The sequence below is a fragment of the Sarcophilus harrisii genome, chromosome 6 (assembly GCF_902635505.1).
Source record: "Sarcophilus harrisii chromosome 6, mSarHar1.11, whole genome shotgun sequence".
Classification (NCBI taxonomy): Eukaryota; Metazoa; Chordata; class Mammalia; order Dasyuromorphia; family Dasyuridae; genus Sarcophilus; species Sarcophilus harrisii.
In genome coordinates, this window is record NC_045431.1 from 30,424,024 (window position 1) to 30,447,483 (window position 23,460).

Here is a 23,460-nt window from a genome sequence, read left to right on the forward strand (position 1 = left end):
CACTATCTTATGCACTAGAACATTCTTTTAAAAGGTTCTTACTTATACATTACACTTTGCCTTCCTTTCCACCCATTGGCCATTGTTTCTCTGTCCTTCCCTCTGAAGCAAGCATCTTAGCCTTTTTCTGCATCATGGACTCCTTTGGCAGTTTGATGGAGTCCTCAGAATAATATTTTAAAAAAGCATAAAATTGCACATCTAAGTTTACAAAAGAGGTCAATTATGTGGAAATAATTGTCAAAATATAATTTAAAAATAAGCTCATAGAGCCCAGGTTTAATACCATGCTCTAGAGTAACCCAGACTGAATTTATTATCATGGCAACTATTTTCAAATATTTAAAGATGGCTACTATATTACCTTTCCCCTCTAGACTTATTTTTTTTGGGCTATCTTTGGTCTTTCCAACCAAGCATTATATAAGATGGTTTACAGATGCATGAAAAAACTGGAAGAACTCTAGTTTTTCAATCTCTCTCATAAAATCTGGTGCCCCAAAGTGTGCACAGTGTGTGCCAGGAGATGTCTGACAAAGGGAAAGTAAAGTGAGATGATTAATTTCCATAATCTGAATATTAGAATTGTATTTATGCTAAGATCATGATAGGTTTTATTTTTGTTTAGAAGCCACCCTATATTATTGGTACAAGGAAAGGCTGGAATATGAAAACCATCAGATCTGTTTTCAGAGCAACTATTTTCAAGCCCAGCCCTGAGGAAAGGATTATGGTCCTAGAGGTATAGTTATAGGAAGAAGCCTCCTCCCACCCCAAATTATTTCCTTCCTTCCCTCGCCTCCAAAGGTGGTAGTAGGGAAAAATTAGCCAACTGGAAGGGAAACTAGCCAAAGGCACTTCTGTTTGCGGGCTGCCATGTTTTATTAGAGATATGATGTACAATATGTCAAACACTGAGTATGAGGGTTTATATTTCATTCAACATTACAATTTCAAATAATGCTGATGAATACAATTTCCTCCAAACAATACAGTATTGCTATAAATATTAACAGATGAATAGCCTGTGTTTTTTTCCCTTAAGGTGGTAGAACAATTTGTTATGTGTAGTGTATAGGTATTCATATGTATATACAAATACTTCATTTGTAATCCCAATAAAATTTGGCATGTGTAAAATATAATAGTAGAACATCTATTTTTTTTAATATTACTTGTTTTTAACGTCAATAAAAAAAATAACAGTTGTCATATACAAGCAGAGGGCTGATGTGATATGGAGAAAGGATCTTAAACTGTGGGTTGTGACCCAATGTGAGGTTGTGTCACTGAATACGGGATTGTGAAATTATGATTTTTCATCAGTGACTGTTTGATTTGTATATCTAGATGCTCAGGGTCATGTAATAATTTCTCCAGCAAAAAGAGGTCACGAGTGGAAAAATTTAAGAAGCCCTGTTGTGGTGGTAGAGAGTTTGGCTCAGAATTAGGACAATTTGGGTTCCTCCTGTTACTAGCTGGGTAACCTCAGGAACAAATCAATGCTCCAGGCAATTCCCAAACACAGTGAGGTATAGAGCAGGTGCTGATTTATTATAACACCTATTATCCTACAGGCTGGGAATCAACACACAGAAGACATTAACTAGAGGATTTGAGATATTCTTTCTTGAGTGTAAAGTGATTTGCATAATGGCATGTTAATCGAGCTCATTTTGCATTACCTCCCATTCCTTACTCTTTCTAGACCTGTCCCAGCTATTTAAAGACTACACACACAAAAAAATAAGGATTAATAAAATAACAAAAGAAAATAAAGTCTTGTTAGCATTTAGCAACACATAGCAACTGACTAAAATAAGATGTAATATTCATTGCATCATGAATTATAAATAGTGATATCACAGGGCTCAAGAGATAAGATAAAACTCACATTTTCTAAAATGTGGGATACACTTGAGGGGAGGAGACACTGTAAATAGGTAGAGGTATGGATTTTTTTTTTTTTTTAGCACAACTCTCATATAAGTATACTCCCATTTTCCCCAACAAAAATAAGATTCCGAAAAAAGTCAAAAACAGCAAATTTATTCCAATGGCTATGTATGGAAGAGGTGGGGATAAACAGAGTCCACACCATTACTGGGCAGGTAGTGAACCATAGATGGCAATGATCTTTCCTTCCCACATCCTGAGGAGGGTCCAAACTACTGCTTCCCCACTGGATACCAATCCAATACATCTCCCCCCAGTCCTGTTAATCAGAAAATTCCCTGAAAGGCAGGGGTCCACAGTTCTATGGGGTCCTCTGAATCCAGCCTGAGCAGAGGTGTTTCCTAGGGTCTGATTAAGCCCCCTAATGATCCTAGGGGAAGGGCCCAATAACAATCTCCTACTTTGATGGACCTACAATCCCAGCTACATTAAGGCCATCTCAGGGCAGAGATTTAAACCCTTAAAAGGCCACTGTCTTTTGTTTTGAGAGACAGCATGGTATAGCAGAGCTGGAAGAACCTGGGACCAGATCCTGGCTTTCCTACTTAATACCAGAATAGAAATCACCCTCTAATAGAATTTCCACATTATTTCCAGTTTTGCTAGCAAATGACAAGATGCAGTGAAAAGATATGGAGTTAGGAGAAATTGGTTCTAATTTTTCCTCTTTTGTTAACTCCCCATATGAATCTAAGTAAGTCACTTAACCATATTATCTGCAAAATGGAAGCATTAAACAGTCCCTTCCAGCTTTCATTCTAGGGTTCTATGATCCTGGATTTGTTTTATTAAACCTATGCCTTGCATGTGCTTGAAGAGTAATTAACGCTCAATAAACATTGAATGCAATTCAATTGTCCTGGGTGCCTAAATCATTTAAAATTCATTTCATGCTATTCCTTATTTATTTATTATTAAAAATAAAAAAAAAAAAAGAATAAGAGAACAAGAACTCAGACAAGATGACTGTCATGGAGGAAGAAGAAGAGAAGGTAGGTCGATATTAAGTAAAAATCATTTTTTAAAGTGTATTGGGTAAAAAATAAAGAATAGGTTTGAACTTTCTAAAGGATGTTACTAGAGGAACATAGTCTGATTTAATTAATGCAAGAGGCAAAAAGGGTTAAGAGGGAAAATCCTTATTCTCGTTTTCTTAAAATATAGACTTGTCAACTTCTGCAGGGGTTTTTGACCTTGAGGTCTGAGAATTTAAAAAATTATATAGTTAATATTTAAAATTTGATGACATTTTAAAATGGTTTTCTTTGTAAATCCACATATGCATTTAAAACACTATTCTGGAAAAGGAATGATAGGTTTCACTAGATTGCAAAGGGTTCCACAATCCAAAAAAAAAAAAAAAAAAAAAAGAAAGAAAGAAAAGAAAAAAGAAAAGGTTAAGAACCTTTGTCCTAAAGTTTGAATAGTTACATGCTTCAAAAAAAACTTTCGCTTTAGGTGGAAGTGAATGTTTCTTGATATGTCTGGTTTCATTGTAACTATATCAAAACCTTCTCCCTAATAAACTTAACCACAAGAGTTTTTTTTTTTTTTAAGTAACTGCTTTCTGCTAATTTATAAAAAGCAGAATCCTGTCAGATAAAATTTCATGAAAATGATCTATAAACCAGACTGTCAAAAGTGAAAGGTACTCAGGGCAGTACTTATGGGCAACAAATACAGCAAAACCACTGGAAAGGTTTCCCGTTACTGCAGCAACAGAAAGCACGGTAACACAGCTCACGTTACGTGGATTTGCAAGTTACTGTGAGGTCACAGGAAATCCTGAAATGTTTTCCACATTTTCTTTCATACATTTTATGTCAAATTTCCTGCAACTGAAATCATAAGCCATCGTCCTGTTGGAACTTCTTCTGAAAGAAAAGAGATCTTCTGACACTCCCTCCCGAACACCTAATAACTCAATTCCTAGCCCAGTAACAAGACACTGAAAGACAGGATTGAAAATGGACTATGATAAGGCTGAAATGTCAAATGGCCGAATTTTTCATAATGAAAACCAAACTGATATCATTAAAACCATTATAAAAACTACATTTAATAGACCAGTGAATGCCTTTTTTCTAGGAAAAAAGTGACAGCACAAATTATTGTATTTAGTAAGTATAAATGTATATCTTCAACATTCCTCCAATTTCAGATTCAAGATGTATAATTGGTTTTAACTGTACATTTTATTGTATGATTTGTGTAAGCAAACAGATAAATGCATATACGATGTTTCCAGTTCCTCACAAACTACCTTTTATTGTTCCTCAAATGATTAGGAGAGGATAAGTAGAACATGGGAAACTTGCAAAAATAAGTGTTCTCACAAAATTTATCACTTACAATTACAGAATTAAAAAGCAGGTCAGACCAATGAAAAATGATGCTAAAATATGAATATTTCAGACGTAAAATAAAAGCGGCAGGTCATCAATTATGGACAAGAATGTTTAGCATATATTACCTCTCCCGACATATCAGGTGCCATAGGAACTGCAGGCCACAGAGATGAGTAGATTCCAAAAAACACCACCCAGAGTGCAATGCTGCCCCAAATTGCTATATGGCTGAACTGTATGGGAAGAGGGGGAGGAGGAAGGGAAAAAAAGAGGGTGTTGAAATTAATACACTTTTAAAAAAAGTGTTGGATTATTATTTCAAGAAAAACATGCAGATGTGACTTTTATAAATCCCATGTAGCTCCTGATTTTATCCCAAAGGGATTATTTTCGATATATTGAAAATAAGCTTTCTCCCCCCCCTAAGGATTATATGGCTATTCAGTCTCTCACTAAATGCCATTCTCCATTCCAGTTTCCCCCCACCCCAGTCACAATATATACAGTTCTAGAGTTATGAAGTAAATGAGAAACTTGTGTGTGCATAGTAAATGGGAGCCAAAGGAAAAATGTCATTTCACAGAAACCACTAACTTCTAGAGAAGAAGTCTCAGCTGGATTAATCAAAAATGTTACAGAATAAAGAGAGCCCTACTGTGTGTACTCAGAAGTCATTTCTGTAATATATTCAAATGAGATCACACCCTACCCGCTTTTAACTTTGGAATCTGCAGTTTTATTTCAATTTATTATTAAGTTCTTGTGCATTCTTCTCTATATTTCTTTTGGAGATACTCCTTTTGATCCTCCTTAAGTGTCCCTCATACACATAAGAACCAACTCCTTTTATAGGATCCATCCAATAACATATTAATTCACTCATACATTGTGTCAGCCTTATTTCTTAATATTTAAGATAAATTGTCAGATCTGTTCAAGCAAATTGCTCCTTTTCTTGCTTTGCATACATCATCCTTCTTCTGCAGTTCTCTACTCTGAAATGGAATTTCATCTTTATTTTTTAATATTAGTTTTTTATTTTTCAAAACACATGCAAATATAATTATTAGTATCCACCTTTACAAAACCATGTGTTCCAAATTTTTCTCCCTCCCTTCCCCCTATCCCTCTACCTTAGACAGCAAGTAATATAGGTTAAACATGTGCAGTTCTTCTAAACATATTTCCACATTTATTATGCTGGACAAGAAAAATCAGATCAAAAAGGAAAAAAAAGAGAAAGGAATAAAAACCCCAGACAAATAACAACAAAAAGGTGAAAATACTATGTTGTGATCCAGATTCAATCCCCATGGCCCTCTCTCTGGATGCAGATGGTTCTCTCCATCACAAATTTATTAGAATTAGCCTAAATCACTTCATTGTTTAAAAGAACGGCGTCCATCACAGTTGATGATCACATAATCTTGTTATTACTGGGTACAATGATCTCCTGGTCCTGCTCATTTCACTTAGCATCCGTATCTGTAAGTCTCTCCAGGCCTTTCTGAAATCATCTTGTTGATCATTTCTTATACAACAATAATATTCCATTACATGGGATTTCATCTTTAGATGGATTCATGTCACTGCTTTTGAAGTTTTATTCAAAACACCTTTTCAAAGAAGTGTGTCACTGATTAACCGATAGCACTGAAATCATACTGTTTTCATTCTGTATCTTGCATTTAGGGATTCTGTATGCACTATATTCATTTGTTCTCAACATTTAGTTGGCTGGGTATCTGGCTTACGCTTTCCCTTGGGCAGATTAAAAAAGTTTAAACTGAAATAGCTTTAAAAGCTTTCTCTTCCACTTCAACAGCTTTGTACAAGATACTGGAGAACTTGACTAGAGAATAATAATATCTTGGTGGTCTGTGAACCATGTTTTCGGTTTCTTTTTTGAAAGGCAGCACAGAGCTGACTAAAATTTAGGTGATGGGAGATTGGGTATCTAATTTGCTATACCCTGGCTGTGCATTCAAGAAAATCTAAGGTTATTTGAAAGCAAAGGCTGTTTAGTTTTTGGTCTCTGAATCCCTAGTACCTAGACACAGTGTGGTCCATAGCAGATGCTCAATAAAAACTTTCTTAATTGATCCTTGGCTATAATAAAACAGTAATAATGACTCAAATGTAAACATATATTTCTTTATAATTTCCAATATATTTCACTGGGGTTCCATTTCTTTCACTTGTAAAATGGGTTCGATTTCAAGAAGCCTAAGATCTTCTACAATTACAAAAATCTGAGATACCTGTATTTTTGTATTCTCAGTACTCCCCCCACCATAATAAAGCACACATTGCTAACTGCAGCTAAATTGCCAGTCTGACTACTTTGGGTTCCATACAAACTTGTAAAATAGAACATCAGTTCAACCTATTTAAATAATTTTTCCTCTAACTTCTTGTTGATTTAGAATCCTTGTTAATATTTTCACTCCCCACAAAGGCAAATTTCCATTTGTAGTCTGCAGTCTTACATGATAGGAAAGAAAAAAAAACTATTAAAAACAAAACCTGCAGTTATTTTGTCTGTGTTAGGAAAAGCTGGAAAGCTAAGAGGTTTGAGAAATGAAATAAGGTGCTTGGGCTGAGAGCTGATGGTGCAGCCTATGTTCAACATGTAGCAGAGTGGATGTTTGGGAAGGAGGGAAAGAATAGGGACACTCAAGATTTCTTTATTCTCCCTCAGTTAGTTTGTTGAAAGTGAAGCTTTAGAGATTGGAAAGAGCATTGAACTTCAGTCTGAGAATATCCCTCTGAATACTATTTCTGTTACCTGCCTTGAGATCTTGGGCAGGTCCTTTTGATATATTCATCAATAAAATGAGGAGAGTTATATTTGTATTGCTTGTAACATGAGGTTGCTATAAGAAAAAAAAAAAGTATAGTGGGAAGACATTACATGTGAGCCTCTGTTTGTTTTGTAGCATTGTGAATTTCCAGTTGGGCATAATTCATATTCAATTTTAAATGACCAAACCAACGATAATTCTTTTGGATTATTTGCTGTTCTCAATTATCCATTCTACTCCTTGTATTAATTATCATGGATATTTGAGAATGGACTGTATAAAGATGCTTATCTAAGAATCTAATAGTAACTTGATGGATTCAATTATTGTTTCAACTATAACAAAGATATCATTTAACATTTATATTTCTATGGCTTTGGAAAATTATAAGTTGAGATACAAATTACCCTACTATGAGAGGTTAAGTGGTAATGTCTTTGCCAAATTTGACTAAAAATTCAAAACTCTTGATCAAAGGAACTCCATACAGAGAAAAAAAAAAAGCACATATAAATGCAATTTCTCATTTATATATGACAACCTCTAGATTAGATTTCTATTCCAATGCTTCACAGGATGAATGGTATAGAAGTTACTAAGTTCTTGAAGAGTGTATTACTGGAGTATAAGTTTTGGCAGAGCCTACATAAAGCTGGAAAGACTCCTCAGTGACTGAAAATTACCGAAAGAAAAGGTTCTTTACCAGAGGGCTGACCACCAAGTAATGAACTGTGTCCACAGCAACTCATGGAAACCAGTTACTAAAGCTGAAGGAATTTTCAGCTACATCAATTGAAATAATATTCACATAGATAAAAATCACTGATCTTAGGAAGTACCCAAAAGCCAATGCTAGGTAATGTTTAAAATAAGGAAGAAAGTCCAACAAATTCGTAAATGATACATGTCTTCTCCCCATTCTATCACTTATTTTTTTCTCCTGTCACACTTACTTTTTCACTTGTTTTCAATCTATCACTCTCCGGTGGCTCATTTTCTGCTGCCTACCAACATGACTATGTCTCTGTTATCCTGAAAAAAAACAAAACTTGGTCCTTCTATCTTTGCCAATTAATTTGATTTCTTCTACTCTTTGTTACTAAACTACTTAAAAAGAGAAACTCCCCAGCTTCTTTTAAGTCCCAACTCAAATCCTACTTTCTACAGAAAGCTTTCCCCAATCCCTCTTTATTCCAGTATTCTTCTTCTGTTCATTATTTCCTATTTATCCTGTTTATAGTTTGCTTTCTATATATTTACTTACATGTTGCCTTCCTTAATGGATTGTAAGCCCCTTGAGAATAGGGACTGTCTTTGTCTATTTTTGCAAGTCCCAGTACTTTAACACAGTGCTTCGTATGTAGTAGATGCTTAATATATGTTGATTATATGTTGATATTTCTCTTTTCTAAAGTCATTGCTTATTTAAGTAGAGCTTCCTACTTTTATTATTTTTAAATAGTCAAATATAAAGATTGGTTTGCTTGTAATAAAATATGAGACTTGTGAAAACCAAATATTTTTGTGAAATGCCAAGATTTTAAAAAATTATGGATAATAATCATGAGACTTTTTGTCAGCTATTTTTATGAATATGAACACATAAGCACAATGACAAAATTTGCTACCTATTTTCACTGCTGCTATTTCCTGGTGTCAGACTTTTAGACACATTCTGAAGGCAAGAATATTAGTGTGAGTGATGTTAGGGGCATTATCATAAATTATAATAAATACATATATATAGCTTCTTTCTGAGGGTCAGCATGGTTATATATTGAGGTATTCATCCGTTATTATTATAGTAATTGTCTTTCCTGACTTTTAAAAAATATATTATTGGTATGTTTTTAAAAAATATATTACTTTTATTTCAAAATAGAGTCTCTTTCTTCCTTTCTCCACAGATCTAATGCCTATAACAAAGAAAAATAATCACTTCTTCAAAAGTAACCAAGAAGTTACCCAAATTGATTTGACTTGACTCATGCAACCTCTTCATGATCAAACGTTTTCATCATTTGCCCTCTTTGATAATTTGTTGGATGTCTAGTGAAACCTCAGAGTTGGTTTAATTTGCAGTTCTGGCTTATTCTTTTGAATTTCACTGTAATTTTAAATATATAATTCTAAATAGGAGATTATATACATAACATCTATTATAGGAATAATGCTTTATGGAAATGTTCTTTTTAGAATGTCTTGCACAAATAAAAAATTCCAATGATAGAAACTAATACACATATACATCACTAGAACTATTCATTACTTTAAATAAAGGCCCTTCAGTAGTGAAATCCAAAAAAATCCTAGCAATGAGATATGCTTTTAGAAATTGGGAATGACTGCTGCAGACATCTGAACCTGAATGCTTACTATTCTGGTCACTGACTGACTTGAAAAAGCTTTATTTTAAAGAAAAATAGTTTTTAAGTTACTGCAATTTGAAAAACTATCCAAGGGGAAAAAACACATCAATTATGGAAAGGAAAATGTAACTTCCTATTGGTATCACAAAGGCATTCTCAATGTTCCTAGAGGATCCATGTCAACTGCATGTCATTGTCTAAAGAACAGTAATTCTTTGTGTATGTGGACTTTTTTTTAATGTGATTCTAAGATGGGTTTCTTTTGAGGGTTTAGCGTACTACTAACTAAGCAGGCTCTGCTTAGTCAAATATTTTGAAGCTGAATGAAGTCAATATAATGTCATCTTCAAACAGGAGCATCAGAAGGGCATCACAACCTATAAAGAACTCCTCCATTTGGCTGGTTTGTAAGACATCCTCCATAGAGGTGGAAAAGATTTTTAGTAAGCAAATCTCTCCCTCTGTCCTCCATTTGATAACAATAACCAGAGAACCACTGAAAAAAAATCACCGCTCTATTTTTATTTGCCGATTAATTTGGTAAGGTCTTGACAAGATGGAAGACATCTTGTTGGAGGAAAACATTTAAGGCTAACTTTTTCTTTGCTGAGTCAAATACTTAAAAAAAATCCAAATATAGTCTTGGGAGATCCTATATTCTTCGACCCTTCCAATCAATTGTGTGATTGTAAAGCTATAATTTATTGTAGAAAACACTGTAAAATTGTAAAAGCCTGCTGTTTTAACATTAACATCATTATGGATCATTCTCACAAACACTTGACAGGGATGAAAATAGGTAGTTATTTGAAGATTCTCAATTTCATTATATTCTTAATAATTCCATCTATGACTTTTACTTTTTGGAATTTCTCCTTCTTTCAGGAATCTTAAAAACTGATCTCATAACACTTTCAAAATTGTGTCACTTTTTATGGTTTGTTTTCTTTCTTCTACAAAACAAAACCTCCTATTTTTAGTACCTGTATTCCAGTGATTCTATATGGATACAAATAATGGAATACCAGTCTCTGCAGAATCAAAATAATAGATGTATGATAGGAAAATGGAGGAAACAAATGGCTATAGCATATTGCCAGTGATGGCCTGTACACAAAAGGTAACATTCAAGTTATTGTCCATGAAGTAACTAATATGGTCAGTCAGGTAGTGCGACCAGTAGTAACAGATGTCTTGTAGCCCGTGTGCTGCTTTATTACTTATGTGATATTAAAGACCTAGATTCTAAGATTTTAGCCCATGAATGGGCTTCCTCTGGGCGCTGATGGTATGATGTAGATAAGCGACACAGAATGAATAGTCTGGGAGGGTTTATACTACATGTGGGACTACACATGAAGGAGATTATAGAACCAAGGATTTACTGGCTCTAGTCATTTTTTTTTTTCAAATTTGGTCTTAAATTTGACTTTTGCTCTAATAATTTGACTGGCTTGACTGCATATAGACATGTCATGGCTTGGAAATGACTCCACCAGTCAATATCATTTTTGTAATGTTCAGTGCTTGCCACATCTAACTTCTGACTCAGGACAAAAACTTGTGGTATTGGTCTTTGGTTTCTTCCATTTCTTAATTCTGAATTCTAGTTTCTAACATATTTTTAACTTTCTTTTTCTAAGCCTACATTTCTACTTAATTCATTGAGTATCAGGTGAATATATTCACCAAGCTCTCTGCATAATTTTTTTACTTTATCATCCTCTGAGACAGATGTTGGCATCTAGCCACAATTATTTTCATTATTATCAGTATGCTTTTTCAAAGTGTATGACCAATTTAATCCATATTGTGTTTTAAAATAGATACAAATTTTTAAAATTAATTAAGAGATATTGCAGGAGATGATTTTAAGGTAATTTTGAAGTTTTCATAAATGAAGAGAGTTATCCGATATAGCTGTGATTTCATTGATATAAGAAACTGTCTATTAGTGCAAGTCAGTATCTTTTCTGGAAATGACAGTTATGTATATCTGACTGGAGGTCAGATTTTTAGAAGTTTCATGTCAGCCAGCTATGAACTCTAATGTAAATAGAAGGGACCTCTGTGCATTAAAGAAAATAGTCATGAACAAATTGCAAGAGATTTACTCACTGATAAGGGAAGGGCCTATCTTTAGGTCTTTATCAATAAAACTGCATATAAAATCATGCAGCAGGGTAGAGATATTAAAAGCTCAATGTATTTCAGAAATGATAGCTAATGAAGAGGACAAAAAGAAAAATTATTAAAAAGCAAGAAGAAACTTTACTGGTACAAGAATTTAGGATATTTCAGCAAATAATCTTACAAATATTTTTAATACCCCTGAGGGTATATATATATATATATATGGTGTAGTTATCAAAGTTCAAAATGTCCACTGATTCAATCACAAAGACTGATCTAGAAAAGATTCTTTTCAAATATAATCCTTTTAAAAAGACAGTGCATTATATATATATATAAAACAAATGAGAACTGTTTTTAAAAATTTGGGTCCATAGTGTTTAAGTCTCTATTATCTGAAAAATTCACATATTTGGAATATTTCTTAACTTTTATCTAAACTTGATGTCAAACTTAGCTACTAGCAAATAGTTCATGTTGAATAAATGTTTGTTGAATGAAGCATGATGGACATTTCTGTTATATGTATGTAACCATAATTATTCTTCACTCTTTAATATTAGAATGCCTTGATTCAGGCCAGTTCCAATAGACAGAGAGCCATCTGTACCCAGAGAAAGGACTGTGGGGACTGAGTGTGGATCACAACATAGTATTTTCATTTTTTTGGTTCTTGTTTGTTTGCTTTTTTTTTTTCTTTCTCATTTTTCCCCTTTTTGATCTGATTTTTTTCTTGTGCAGCATAATAATTGTGGAAACGTATAGAAAAATTGCACGTTTAACATATATTGGATTACTTGCTGTTTAAGGGAGGAAGAAACAAATTTGGAACACAAAGTTTTGCAAGGGTGAATACTGAAAATTATCTATGCAAATATTTTGAAAATAAAAAGCTTTTTAAAATTAAAAAAGATCTTATGTTTTGGGAAATTGCATAATTAGAAATGAAAAGGAAAAATGATAGCTATCAACACACACCATAAGGTAGCACATAGTTTTTTGTCTTAAGGTAAAACGTCCTTACCAAAGTCCAATATGATGTTTCCAATCCAGCTTTTAAACACACAGTGATCACTACAAACTAAAACAAAAAGATAAATTGGTTATTTCATTTTATTGCCATGACTGTTTTCTAAATGATATAATCAAAGATTTAAAAAATGCTAGTTATTATTCAGCTCATCATAGAAACTGCTGGTGATTTGTTGCTCATCTTATAGATTTTAAAGTTGGATAGATAGATTCCTAGAGCTTACTTAATCTACCCCTTAATTTCAAACATGAGAAAATGACCAAATTTGTTGTATCAGAGCAAACTCTCTGAATTTACCTAGGTTTCTTCATGGATATAAGATACATCATGTGTTATATGTCCAGACTCAGACCCAATGTCATGCTAGTTAAAACACCCGCTAAGACTTTTTGGGCACCATTTTAGTTATCGAAGTTCACCTCCAGCACAATTAGGTATGAAATAAGACTTTTGGGAAGCCAAAAGAAGGGTAAATTTTTTCTAAAGGCCTAAAAATTCAGCACCAGATAATTCACATTATTATTTTGTATTTAAAAGGCAGTTTGATATAGTGATAAAGGTATTAGACTTGAAATGGGGAGAAATCTGTGTTCAAACCTCAAATGTTACCACTTTGCTACTAGTCATAGGACTTTGGGCAAAGAAATGAGTAAAACTTTCTCCTCAAAAAGTCTCAAAAAATCAGAGTTAGAATTGGAAGGAACTTGAAAGACATGTTTTGTAGATGAAATGGGCCTAATAAGGCTAAGTGGCTTCTTGAGGTCACAAAGGCAGTAGGCAGAAGAGCTTTCATGCAAACCCAGGTCTTTGGGGCCTTATTTATAATCAATATTCTTTTTCATTTGACACCTTGCTTAAAGGAGAAAAAAGCCCTTTGCAATCAATCAAGTGGTATAAAAATCTTAAAGTACTACACAAATCATAAGGAACTCTAAGATGTTTGTTTTTTGCTTAAAGGAATGCCAATTTATTAAAACTCAAAATAAAGCAATTTTATTTTTAAAAATCCCAATGACTTGAAGACCTAAGCAAAACTCACAAATTTATATATTTAAAAAGAAAACATTAGGTGAATAAGAAATAAGGAAATATCTTTACTTGTAAAACAAAAACTAAAATGTTCAGACTCACAGTATAAACAATGTTTCCCAACAATAGATAATCAGAAGTTTTTCCATTTCCAAATACAGTACCTGAAGGAAAAGAAAAAAATTTTAAAAGCATTTTAACTTTTTTCAATTCTTTTCTATTCCTTAAAACATATATACCTAATAGAAGAAAATTATAATTACTTAGTATATGCTCCCTACAGGAAGACACTTCTTACCCACTGGGAGAGAAACTTTAGATAAGGTATAGTTATTATGCTTATGGACTTTACAATAAATATCTCATTATACTCAACAAGAGGTAGATAGATGTAATTTGGTAAATAATAAATTAGGGAAATGGGGCAATGTCTAATTAACTCACCATTTCCAACCTCCAGATTTGAATTTATTGCTACTATGCTTATGGACCCATTAAATTATGTACACCAATGAAAAAGCAGACTTAAATGATCACTGAGATTGAAGAGATAAGTGTACTCAATGGATTTAATGAGCTCAAAGTGGTCATATTTTTGACCCAAGCAGAAATTCCTATGCATTAACTTGGATTGATATGAAAGATGAATAGGAAGAGGTTAAGAGAACAGCTAGAATGGTTTAGGTTATAGTGATGAGGGCACGTGCTCTGGTGGGACCTTATGCCAAGGTTTCTGAAGGATTTATTTTCTCAAAAGTGTTTTTATTATTTTGTGAGAATATAATGATCTAAGTCCATCTATAGCTTCCATAATGTTTTATAAATGAACTTTAATTTTCAAGAGATTTTGACTGTCATGTCCCTCTACTTGGTGAAGAGACTATATATATATTGCTTTGATGAACTGGATTCTGGAATCTCTTAGCTTCCTTGTTTTGTTGACTGTTTCTCCTTCTCTAAGACTCAATATATTTAATTTTGCTATTTTTCCACTGTTGATAGCCTGTCCAATCAAGTTGGATTCAAATTGTAATAATTACGTATTCTCTCATCTTACCCTTTTCTCCTATTATGTGCCTATTTTATTTGGACATTTTGCTTTTTGAAAGAGACAAAAACAATGACAATAATTTAGGAAAAATAAGTTCTGAGGGGGAAAAGTACTCACTTAAGTCAGAGATATTCAAAGTTTTTTGTTTTCTATTTTTGGAACTATTATCATAACTGAAACTATTATTTTGAAGCTGACACTTAGGAAATTCTCATAACTTTTCAAGGGAATAGGATAATTGTATATTGTCTGATTATGCCATGTTTCACAGAAAGATGATTTTTGATTTTTCAAACTATAATAATACAAGCATGTCACTTCAGATATAGAAATTTTGCTTTGAGGCAGGAATCCATTAGGGGAAAGAATACTGCCCATCACACCCTGAAATCTGTCATGTTTAGGTGAGGGTAGAATTTAGAATTAATTTGAATTAATTTGCTCCTTAAAAGGAATTGAGTCTCACTGAGTGGATGTCTCAAAGAAGGACAGTCTGAGCGTTGAGAGGAGAATTTAGATCCTATCTCTTCTCCCTAATGGAGAAATGGTGGAAGCCAGGTTTGGAGTCTGTTGTTGAGAGGGGAGCTGTCTGGGAGAAGGAAATCTTTGTCTGCAGTATGCTTTACTTCCACCTAGGGTCTGACAGAGTGGAGGCCATAAGAGTTTTCTCTGTGCTGACCATTATTGCCATTTTGGTTTAAGACCCCTGAGAGCCCATCCCAGAAAGAAAATATATATGAAAACCTTTGGAGATTCAGGCCTTTGCTGAAAGAACTGAATGGTGATTTTGGAGTCCAGCTAGAGGAGAAATGACAGAGCTGGACAGGTGACTTTTGGCCAGAATATTGTTGAACATGGCCAAGAACTTTAAAGACCTTCAGTGTTTGGTCACTGGCCAAAAAGGTTTCCTAAGCTTTGGAAAATTGCTGTCTACTCTCCTGGGCTGACACTGGGTACACTGGGGAGAGTTTGGAATCTATGTTTATGGATGGGCTGTTTTGGGCATATTTGCCTTTGCATTTTGGGTAGCAAACATTTCATGACTAAAAGTCAATGGTACTTTTTTGGCTGATTTGTTGTGTGTCGTGGAGGTATAGCTTCCCCATGCTAGAATTACCCTTAGAAACTCGCGAGTCACAGCAGTATGACCATCTCCTTAGAAGTGTTCCCCCTCAGCCCTGATTTCCTTTCCAGGAAAGTTGGGGAGCACAAGCTCCAAGTCCCTAACAGAATCTGGAGACAAAAGCACTCCACTTCTAATTTGGTGTTTTTCTCAATGTTGTCTCATCCAGACGATGCTTTGTCTATATTGCATTATTTCCTGTTAATCAATTACATTTAATTTTTTTGGATGCTTTCATTTTTCATTTGCTTTGGCTTTTCATTTTCAGTGGCTTCTGATTCTCATCTTAAAAAAAAATCAATCTAATGTAAACTCCCAAAGGACAGGAGCTATTTTATTTTTCTCTCTGAATCCCTTGCATCTAGCTTTAGAGAAGTTGCTTAATGAAAGCTTGCTGTGAAAGTCAAAATTGTGTTTTGATACAACAAATACTTTTCATTAAACAATGAGAAAAGTTAGTTCTGATGATTTTCTGGAAAAAATATTCAAGTATTACATTCATGAGGCTTCTGCCTTGTTGACTTCTTTTGTTGATCCCCATCCATATTTCTCACCAACTTTGTCCTTCTTTGAGCAAACTTTCTCAAAACAAAATTGCCAACTGGCAAGTTATGTGGTTTGGAGGAGCCTTTAAAGAACTTTTCTGACTCTCCATCCTCTGAAATGCATTCTGTAACACCAACTGGAATTCACCTTCACGGTATTATTATATATGTTTAAGTTCATCACTTCTAGGTGAAGTATCTAAGAAATCTGGTTCCTTTTTGCCTTTAGGATCATAATGAAATAGCTCCTTTAGTCACTTTTTCAACTGTAATCTGCATACACTCCTTCCATTTATCCATACAACAGTATGGATCATAAGAGAAACAGAAGTGACAGGAGAATATTAATCACTGGTTGATTGTCTGACCCTCCTTTCTAACTAAACCCTCTATAAAGAAGAGACATACAATTTTGAAAACTTTCTAGATTGAATGGAGTCTGGGAGCAAAAAACAAATTCAGATGTGTATGTTATTTGATTTTTTTCCCCCACAGTCATTGTCTATTTCACATTCCTATTTCCTACTCCTATTTTCTGGAGAGAAGGGAAGCCTTCGAAGTTTACTAAAGAAAAAATAATTTAACGTTAAGCAGCAAAGTTGATTAAGAAGTAGAAAACTATAGACAAAAAGAGATTTTTCATCTCTCTTATTTGATTTTTCTAAATTCTAAATATTAAAATCAATATAAGGGAGCAGAAAGAAATATTTTCAAGCCACCAACAGGGACACTATGAAGACCATGACTTTATATAAGCAGATCTATGTACTCACATTATTTGAGGGAAGCACAAATACAGTGAAAACAATCAGTAATTCAAAACTCCTTCTTTGCAACTTTGGAATAGATTCAGAGACAGATCAGATTAATCAAATAATCTACAGGTAACTTGGTAAGCAGATAATGTTTAACAGAAGATGAAGGTTATGTTAATATTGCATTTCTGAATCCGCAGTTTTGCAGTATATAATATGCATATTTATTTACTCAATATAAACAAAGGCTCTGATAAATTAGCATCCCTTCCAAGATTCCCAACATAGTCTGTTACAGAGATGCCAGGATAAACTATTGCATTTCTGGAGAGCTCCATTCAGAAAATCCTATGTATTTACTTTTACGGGTAAAGGAAATGTACTACAATTCTATCAACAAAGACAAAATAAAATCATGTCCTTAAAAAAAAAAAAAAAAAGGCAGCAAAAGGTCTTAAACCAAAGGATGACCCAATAATTTCAAATAAAAGAAATCTTATTCATGGAATACATTAATGCGGCAGGAACAAAACAACGACATATATTTTCTTAATGTTTAGACTTCACAAAAGTCTTGTAGATAAAGAACAAATGGAATGCAAATAAGCATTCACCCATACATCATATAGACACAGCATTAAAACCTTTTGAATTAAAAGAAGTGAAATTCATTTAACTCTCTTTAAGTTTCAAAAACATGAAAAGCTGAGCTTTTGCATATATTAAAATCCCTTTGAAGTCAAAAGAATAATAAGAAATTTTAATGTATATGCAATTTAAAAATATATACATTACTTCAGGTCAAGAAAAATACAGTAAAACAAGATACTCCAGTAATTTTAACACATATTGACATAGAGTTATTTTTTTTTTAAAGTAAAAAGGCATCTCTTAACATTCATATCCCTTCTACTTACCATACTGGAGGGCTTTTAGTGGAAACCAAAACAGAATAACTGAGTGGAAGAGGCCATTTAAACAATGAACCCAGAAAACCTAAGGGAAAACAAAAATCCATGAGAACCATTTGCGATAAACTAGCTCTATGAACTCTGACCTTTCTTTTTTTATCTGTGGGCTAGATTCACAAAATGTGTTTCTGTCAGGCCACCACTGTGAACTAATAGAACTGACAGACACTTTTTGCCTCTTAGCCCTTCATGGGTCATTTATTTATTTTTATGTTTCCAAAAGTGTTTATTCAGTTTCACTTTTAATTTTTTTTCTCTTTTTTGGAAAATCTTGAAAGAATATACCAAGTTTAATACTTATCTGATAAAGAAAAGTAAAATTTAAAATTTAAACAGCCCAAATTCTTTAGATGGGAATTATTTCCATATTTACAAGAGAACTGTTTATATCTTTGGGATTCATTTAATCTGCCCATGCAAGGTTAAAGTCTCCTGTAACAAACATATAATGCTCTGAGTTGAAAAAAAAAACATAAAATGTAAAATTCTGAACTAAAAAATTCACTATAAAGTTGTAAAATCTGATTCAAAAGACTTTCTAAATTTTTTCTTTACACCTGTCAAATGTTAAGTGGGATCTGCATGTCATAGATATAAACATTCATAAAAGTCAAATAACCTACTTAAAGCAATTGCATTCTAAACACCATCACACAACTACCACTGGTGCTTTCTTTGGAATGGATGTGTGAAAGAAAGTTATAGAAAACCGATTTGGAACTCTTGTAGCCTTCTGAACGGTAATTAACTTTTCTCATTTAAAAGTGCTACTTGCAAATGTAACTTTTGTTGTATAAAATTGGCATGTATTAATAGTTTTAAGCTGTTCAAACAAGAGAAATTAAGTTGCCTGCCTTCCAAAATTTTCCACTGTGATCTCAACATCCTTTGTTAGCTTACTCAACTCTACTGGATTGTATGATCCAATTTACGCTCCAATACATTACACATTTGAACTTGTGTTACTCATTAACCTTTGTCTCTTCTCCTCGCTATGTCATTACCACAAGTTTTATTTGACAGAAAGCACAGGTGGGTGCAAGAAAAATTAGTTCTACTTTTCCATTTTCCTGACCGATACTTATTGTCACATGCTAATCCTTTAACCTCTGTCATGACCTCATAACCTGTGACCCTTTTTACCATAACAAACGCATGCATCATCATTCAAGGCAACAATGCTCCCACACTCGGGACCCACATCAACTGCTGTTTATACAACTATGTATTTTGTAGTCATTTGTCTCCGAATTTTCAAATGCTTAGATGGAATTTAAGCACGGAATTTTCGCTAAAATTAATAGAAAATTTAATATCCTACAAAATAAATGAGATAAAAGTGGGTAGCAAAGTCTAAAAAAATAAAACATTTCTGTTACTGAAATGTTTCAGCAGCATAAATGATTTCAGATGATTTGCCCTTTTTGGGAGGATTTACAAATATCAAAGTTATTTTTAATCTAAGAGAAGAAAAAGAATATCCTCACAAATGTGTCTCCTAAACTCGAAGTATCTGGCTTTAAAAATTCTAGATTCTTTCCTAGTACTTAAAGATAAATATATAAAATTAATTAAGTCAATTCAGTTTTTATATTTCTTATAAAATATTATAACAGTTTTGCAAATACAGTGCTAAGTAATTCTGTGAAGCATAAAAAAGACATGATGGATTTCATTCCCTTAAAAAAAAGAAAACTAACCACTCACAACCAAATGTTTGGCAAGTTGGTATAATTTTTTATTTAGTGAGCAACCTGATAGATGGAATATCTACAAATAATCTGATGGTTTTAGCTTTTCTTTACTATATGAAGTCAATTCAATTTTGTTAGTAGAAGAAATTAGAATGTAGAAATATTTCTAATATTTACATGTCATGACCAAAAGAAAGTCAGAATTTTTTCTTTGAAGCAAGTAATTATGGAAATAGGGAAAATACAGCAGATAATCAGGTAGTTGGATATAAAATGCATCCATGAAATGTTTACATGTGCTGAATCTATAACCTATATTAAATTGCTTTGCTTTTCAATGATGAGGGAGGGAAGGGCAGAGTGAAAGTTGGGAGGAACTCATAATTAAAAAAAAAACACACACAACAAATGTTACAAGTTTTTATGGGTAATTGAAAAAAAAATACTTGGAAAAATAAAAAAAGTAAAAAATGCTGCATCTCATCCTTCTCTAGTACCATGTAAACCACGATTCTTTTTCTCATAAGCCCCTGGCACTGTTAATTGTGATATTAGAAACTTCAGGCCATCTATTTTTCAGAGAGCCCCATAAATTAGACAATACTGAAGGTTGGTAGGAAGAGAGACACTATTTATATTGGTAGGTCTCTCTAGTCACGAAGATCATGCTAAAATTCACACACATATATCTATGAAATCAAGGGATGAATTAAAAGTATATTAAATTACATATGAAATAACTTTGTATTATTTCATAGAACTCAGTATATTTGAAATGACAAAACTCATAAATATTAAAATTTCAATAAGGAATGATTTTTTTTCCCATTACAGTATGTATTTTGCCCCCCACTTATATGGAACCTACAGATGCGTGCATAAAGAGAATGGTGAATATAAAACACTGAAGATGAGAACAAGAGAGAAAGCCACAAAGCCTATAATTTGGGGGGATGAGAACAGTACTTAGGATAGAACTAGGCAAATAACCAGCACTCCAAGAACTTTGATATTTGCATAAATAGCAAAAGCCTGTGCTTCTAATGTGAAGTAGGATATAAATTCCCAACTGTAGATTATAATATCCCACATACGCTAATTTAATAGAGAGACACCAGTAGCACAGGGGATAAAATGATGGTTTTGAAGCCAGGAAGGAATGAGTTTGGCTCCTCATTGGCTGCGTGACTCTGAGCGAGGAACTGATCTCTCAGTGATCTGGGCAATACTCTGGGGCTGTAAGTTGAAGGGAAAGTGATGAACGACCTGCATAGGCAGAATTAATTTCCTCATACAAGAGTTGCCTATATCAATGAAATCTCAGGTCCAGTACACGTCCCCCGTCCAATTTAACATCTCCTTTTGTGGCTCGGCAACGTTGAGTGCCACGATCTTTTTGTTCTTCCTCACAGAAAAATATTTAAAACCATAAATAGAACCTGAAATTTAAGTTAAAACACTCTAATTCTGTATGGCCTCCAAATTAATGGAGAATGATATAAAAGCTCCTCCCCCTACAAACTTAATGACAGCCCTCATTGTCCTTTGCTTCACTTTTCCACAGAGGTCAGTAATCCATTTCCACACAACATTTCAAATACATAAGACCAGAAGGGCCAAGGGGACAATCACTTCTGACTGCCCAAGACAGCTTCATTATCAGCTAGTAAAAGCTGAACACTGTTTAGTAGCAATTGTAGTTTTAAAAAAAAGCCTATCAATGTATTATCTTGTGTGTGTGTGTGTGTGTGTGTGTTTGTATATACAATACATATATATTTATTATAATATATATAAATGTATCTATATCTATATATATCTATCAATATATGTGGTGAGTATAGATACATATAATACATAAGTGCATATATGATATGATATATATTATATATATATAAACACCTATGTATATATATATACTTATACACAGACACTATATATGTGCATAGGTATGTACATATAAATACACACATATATATATATATATATATATATATATGCACACATGTATATATATAGGAGACTTATGATCATGAAAGGCAGCTTATTTTTATTTATGACTAAGAGAAATCTCATTCTTTGAAGACATATACCAAATAAGAATTTAGAAATTGTCATAAAAGAAACAATCATAGGCTCGGCTGATTTCCCCCCTACCTTTGTGTTGAAATCCAACGCCTTCTGAGACGTTTTGTATAATTCTGGATACTTCAGCATATTCTCTTTTCGACAAGATCTTTCAAATATTCCAAGAGTGAGAGGAGGCATCGCTGTAAACATCTAAGCCAGACAAAACATAAGTTTTAAAAGTTTTAAGCATCATATTAAGAATCCCAATGAAGAAATATTTATCACAAGATGATGGGCACTGTAACCAGCCTACATATCAAGCTTACCACGTTGTAAAGGCCTATACACCAGCGTTCAAAGAGAATTTGTCCGGAAAAGCCATTTACAAAGGCAAACCAGATCTGAAAAAGACAATTAAAAGATAAAAATATAATTTTGTCAGTTTGTTAGACACTTAAGATATCCTACACAAGGGCACTGAACTTATATTTAAAATTTTGCTGTTCTTCTGAACTAGATTTTAAAGCAGTATTCTTATTTTCATTTTGTTTCTGCTGAAATGGATGCTTTTGTTATTCAGGTCAACATTTGTTTAACCTAAATAGTTCTGATGCCTACATTTATTATAGTATGTTGAGTACAGATGTGTGAGAAATAATTTTCTACTAATAACCTCAATATTGACTTTTAAAAATGAATTTTAATAAAATAAAAACTTTTTTCTATAACTCTAAAGTGTATGTAGAAATACATGGGCATCTAAATATTTATTTATATAAATTCATAAGAGATTTTGAGGTACTTCAGGTACCTTGTGTTAATTTATTTTAATGACATGCCCCACACTTTTTGTAGTGATGAAATTAGACACTTCTCCAAACTTTTACACTTTAACACAAACTTTAGAAAATTACAAATTAGGACAAAAAATTAAAACCTTAGTTCTTGACCTTTTTTTTCTTTCTTTAAAATTTTATACTTGGAAAGAAAAGGTCAAAAACATAATGTTTTTCCAGCAACATTGATTGATATTTGCAATTATCTTTTAACTTGGATCACTGACTTGGGGATGCCAATATATAAATCAGAAAACAAATTAAATTTTTTCAAAATATTTAAGTCAAATGGAAAATATTCATAGTAAAATGAAAGTGATTTTTTTTTTTTAAGCAGAAAAGAGTCGAATAGTGTTCTATGCTTGTAAACACTTTCTTATAACAGTGAAAATAGATGATCTATATAATTTAAAATCGACTTTAGCTGAAACAGCAGAGGTTGGCCCAGCAATAAGATTACATAAAAAACAAAATCTAAACCTGTTAAAATAAAGCCGGCCTGACACGCTGGTCAAGTGAATTTGAGAATCAGTATTGCAGAGACTTTGCTACAATTCACGTTTCATTTAACCTCATTAGGGAAGCATGAATTGCTACAAATTCACCATTTATCAATATGTGCCCAGGCTGGCCCCCATAAAGAACTTCTGTGCACAAGCTGGTCTTCCTCCTTTTTATCATGTAAGGGAATGAGTGAACATGTATAAAAAGAAATGTTGCCCTCGTGAGATGGAAAGGATAAC

The 23,460-nt window shown here is 33.2% G+C and overlaps 1 protein-coding gene across 2 annotated transcripts in view; it reads right to left on the reverse strand.

Moving 5' to 3' along the window:
- ATP8A1 (ATPase phospholipid transporting 8A1) overlaps positions 1–23,460 on the reverse strand; it is a 252,765-nt gene that overhangs the window by 35,012 nt on the left and 194,293 nt on the right. For both annotated transcript variants that reach the window (XM_031943440.1, XM_031943439.1), the window contains exons 28-33: positions 22,208–22,282; positions 21,969–22,091; positions 18,064–18,142; positions 13,775–13,836; positions 12,635–12,691; positions 4,430–4,537 (exon numbers count right to left, since the gene is read on the reverse strand). In XM_031943440.1, the coding sequence (XP_031799300.1) occupies positions 4,430–4,537; positions 12,635–12,691; positions 13,775–13,836; positions 18,064–18,142; positions 21,969–22,091; positions 22,208–22,282 (504 nt within the window). The remainder of the gene's footprint in view (positions 1–4,429; positions 4,538–12,634; positions 12,692–13,774; positions 13,837–18,063; positions 18,143–21,968; positions 22,092–22,207; positions 22,283–23,460) is intronic.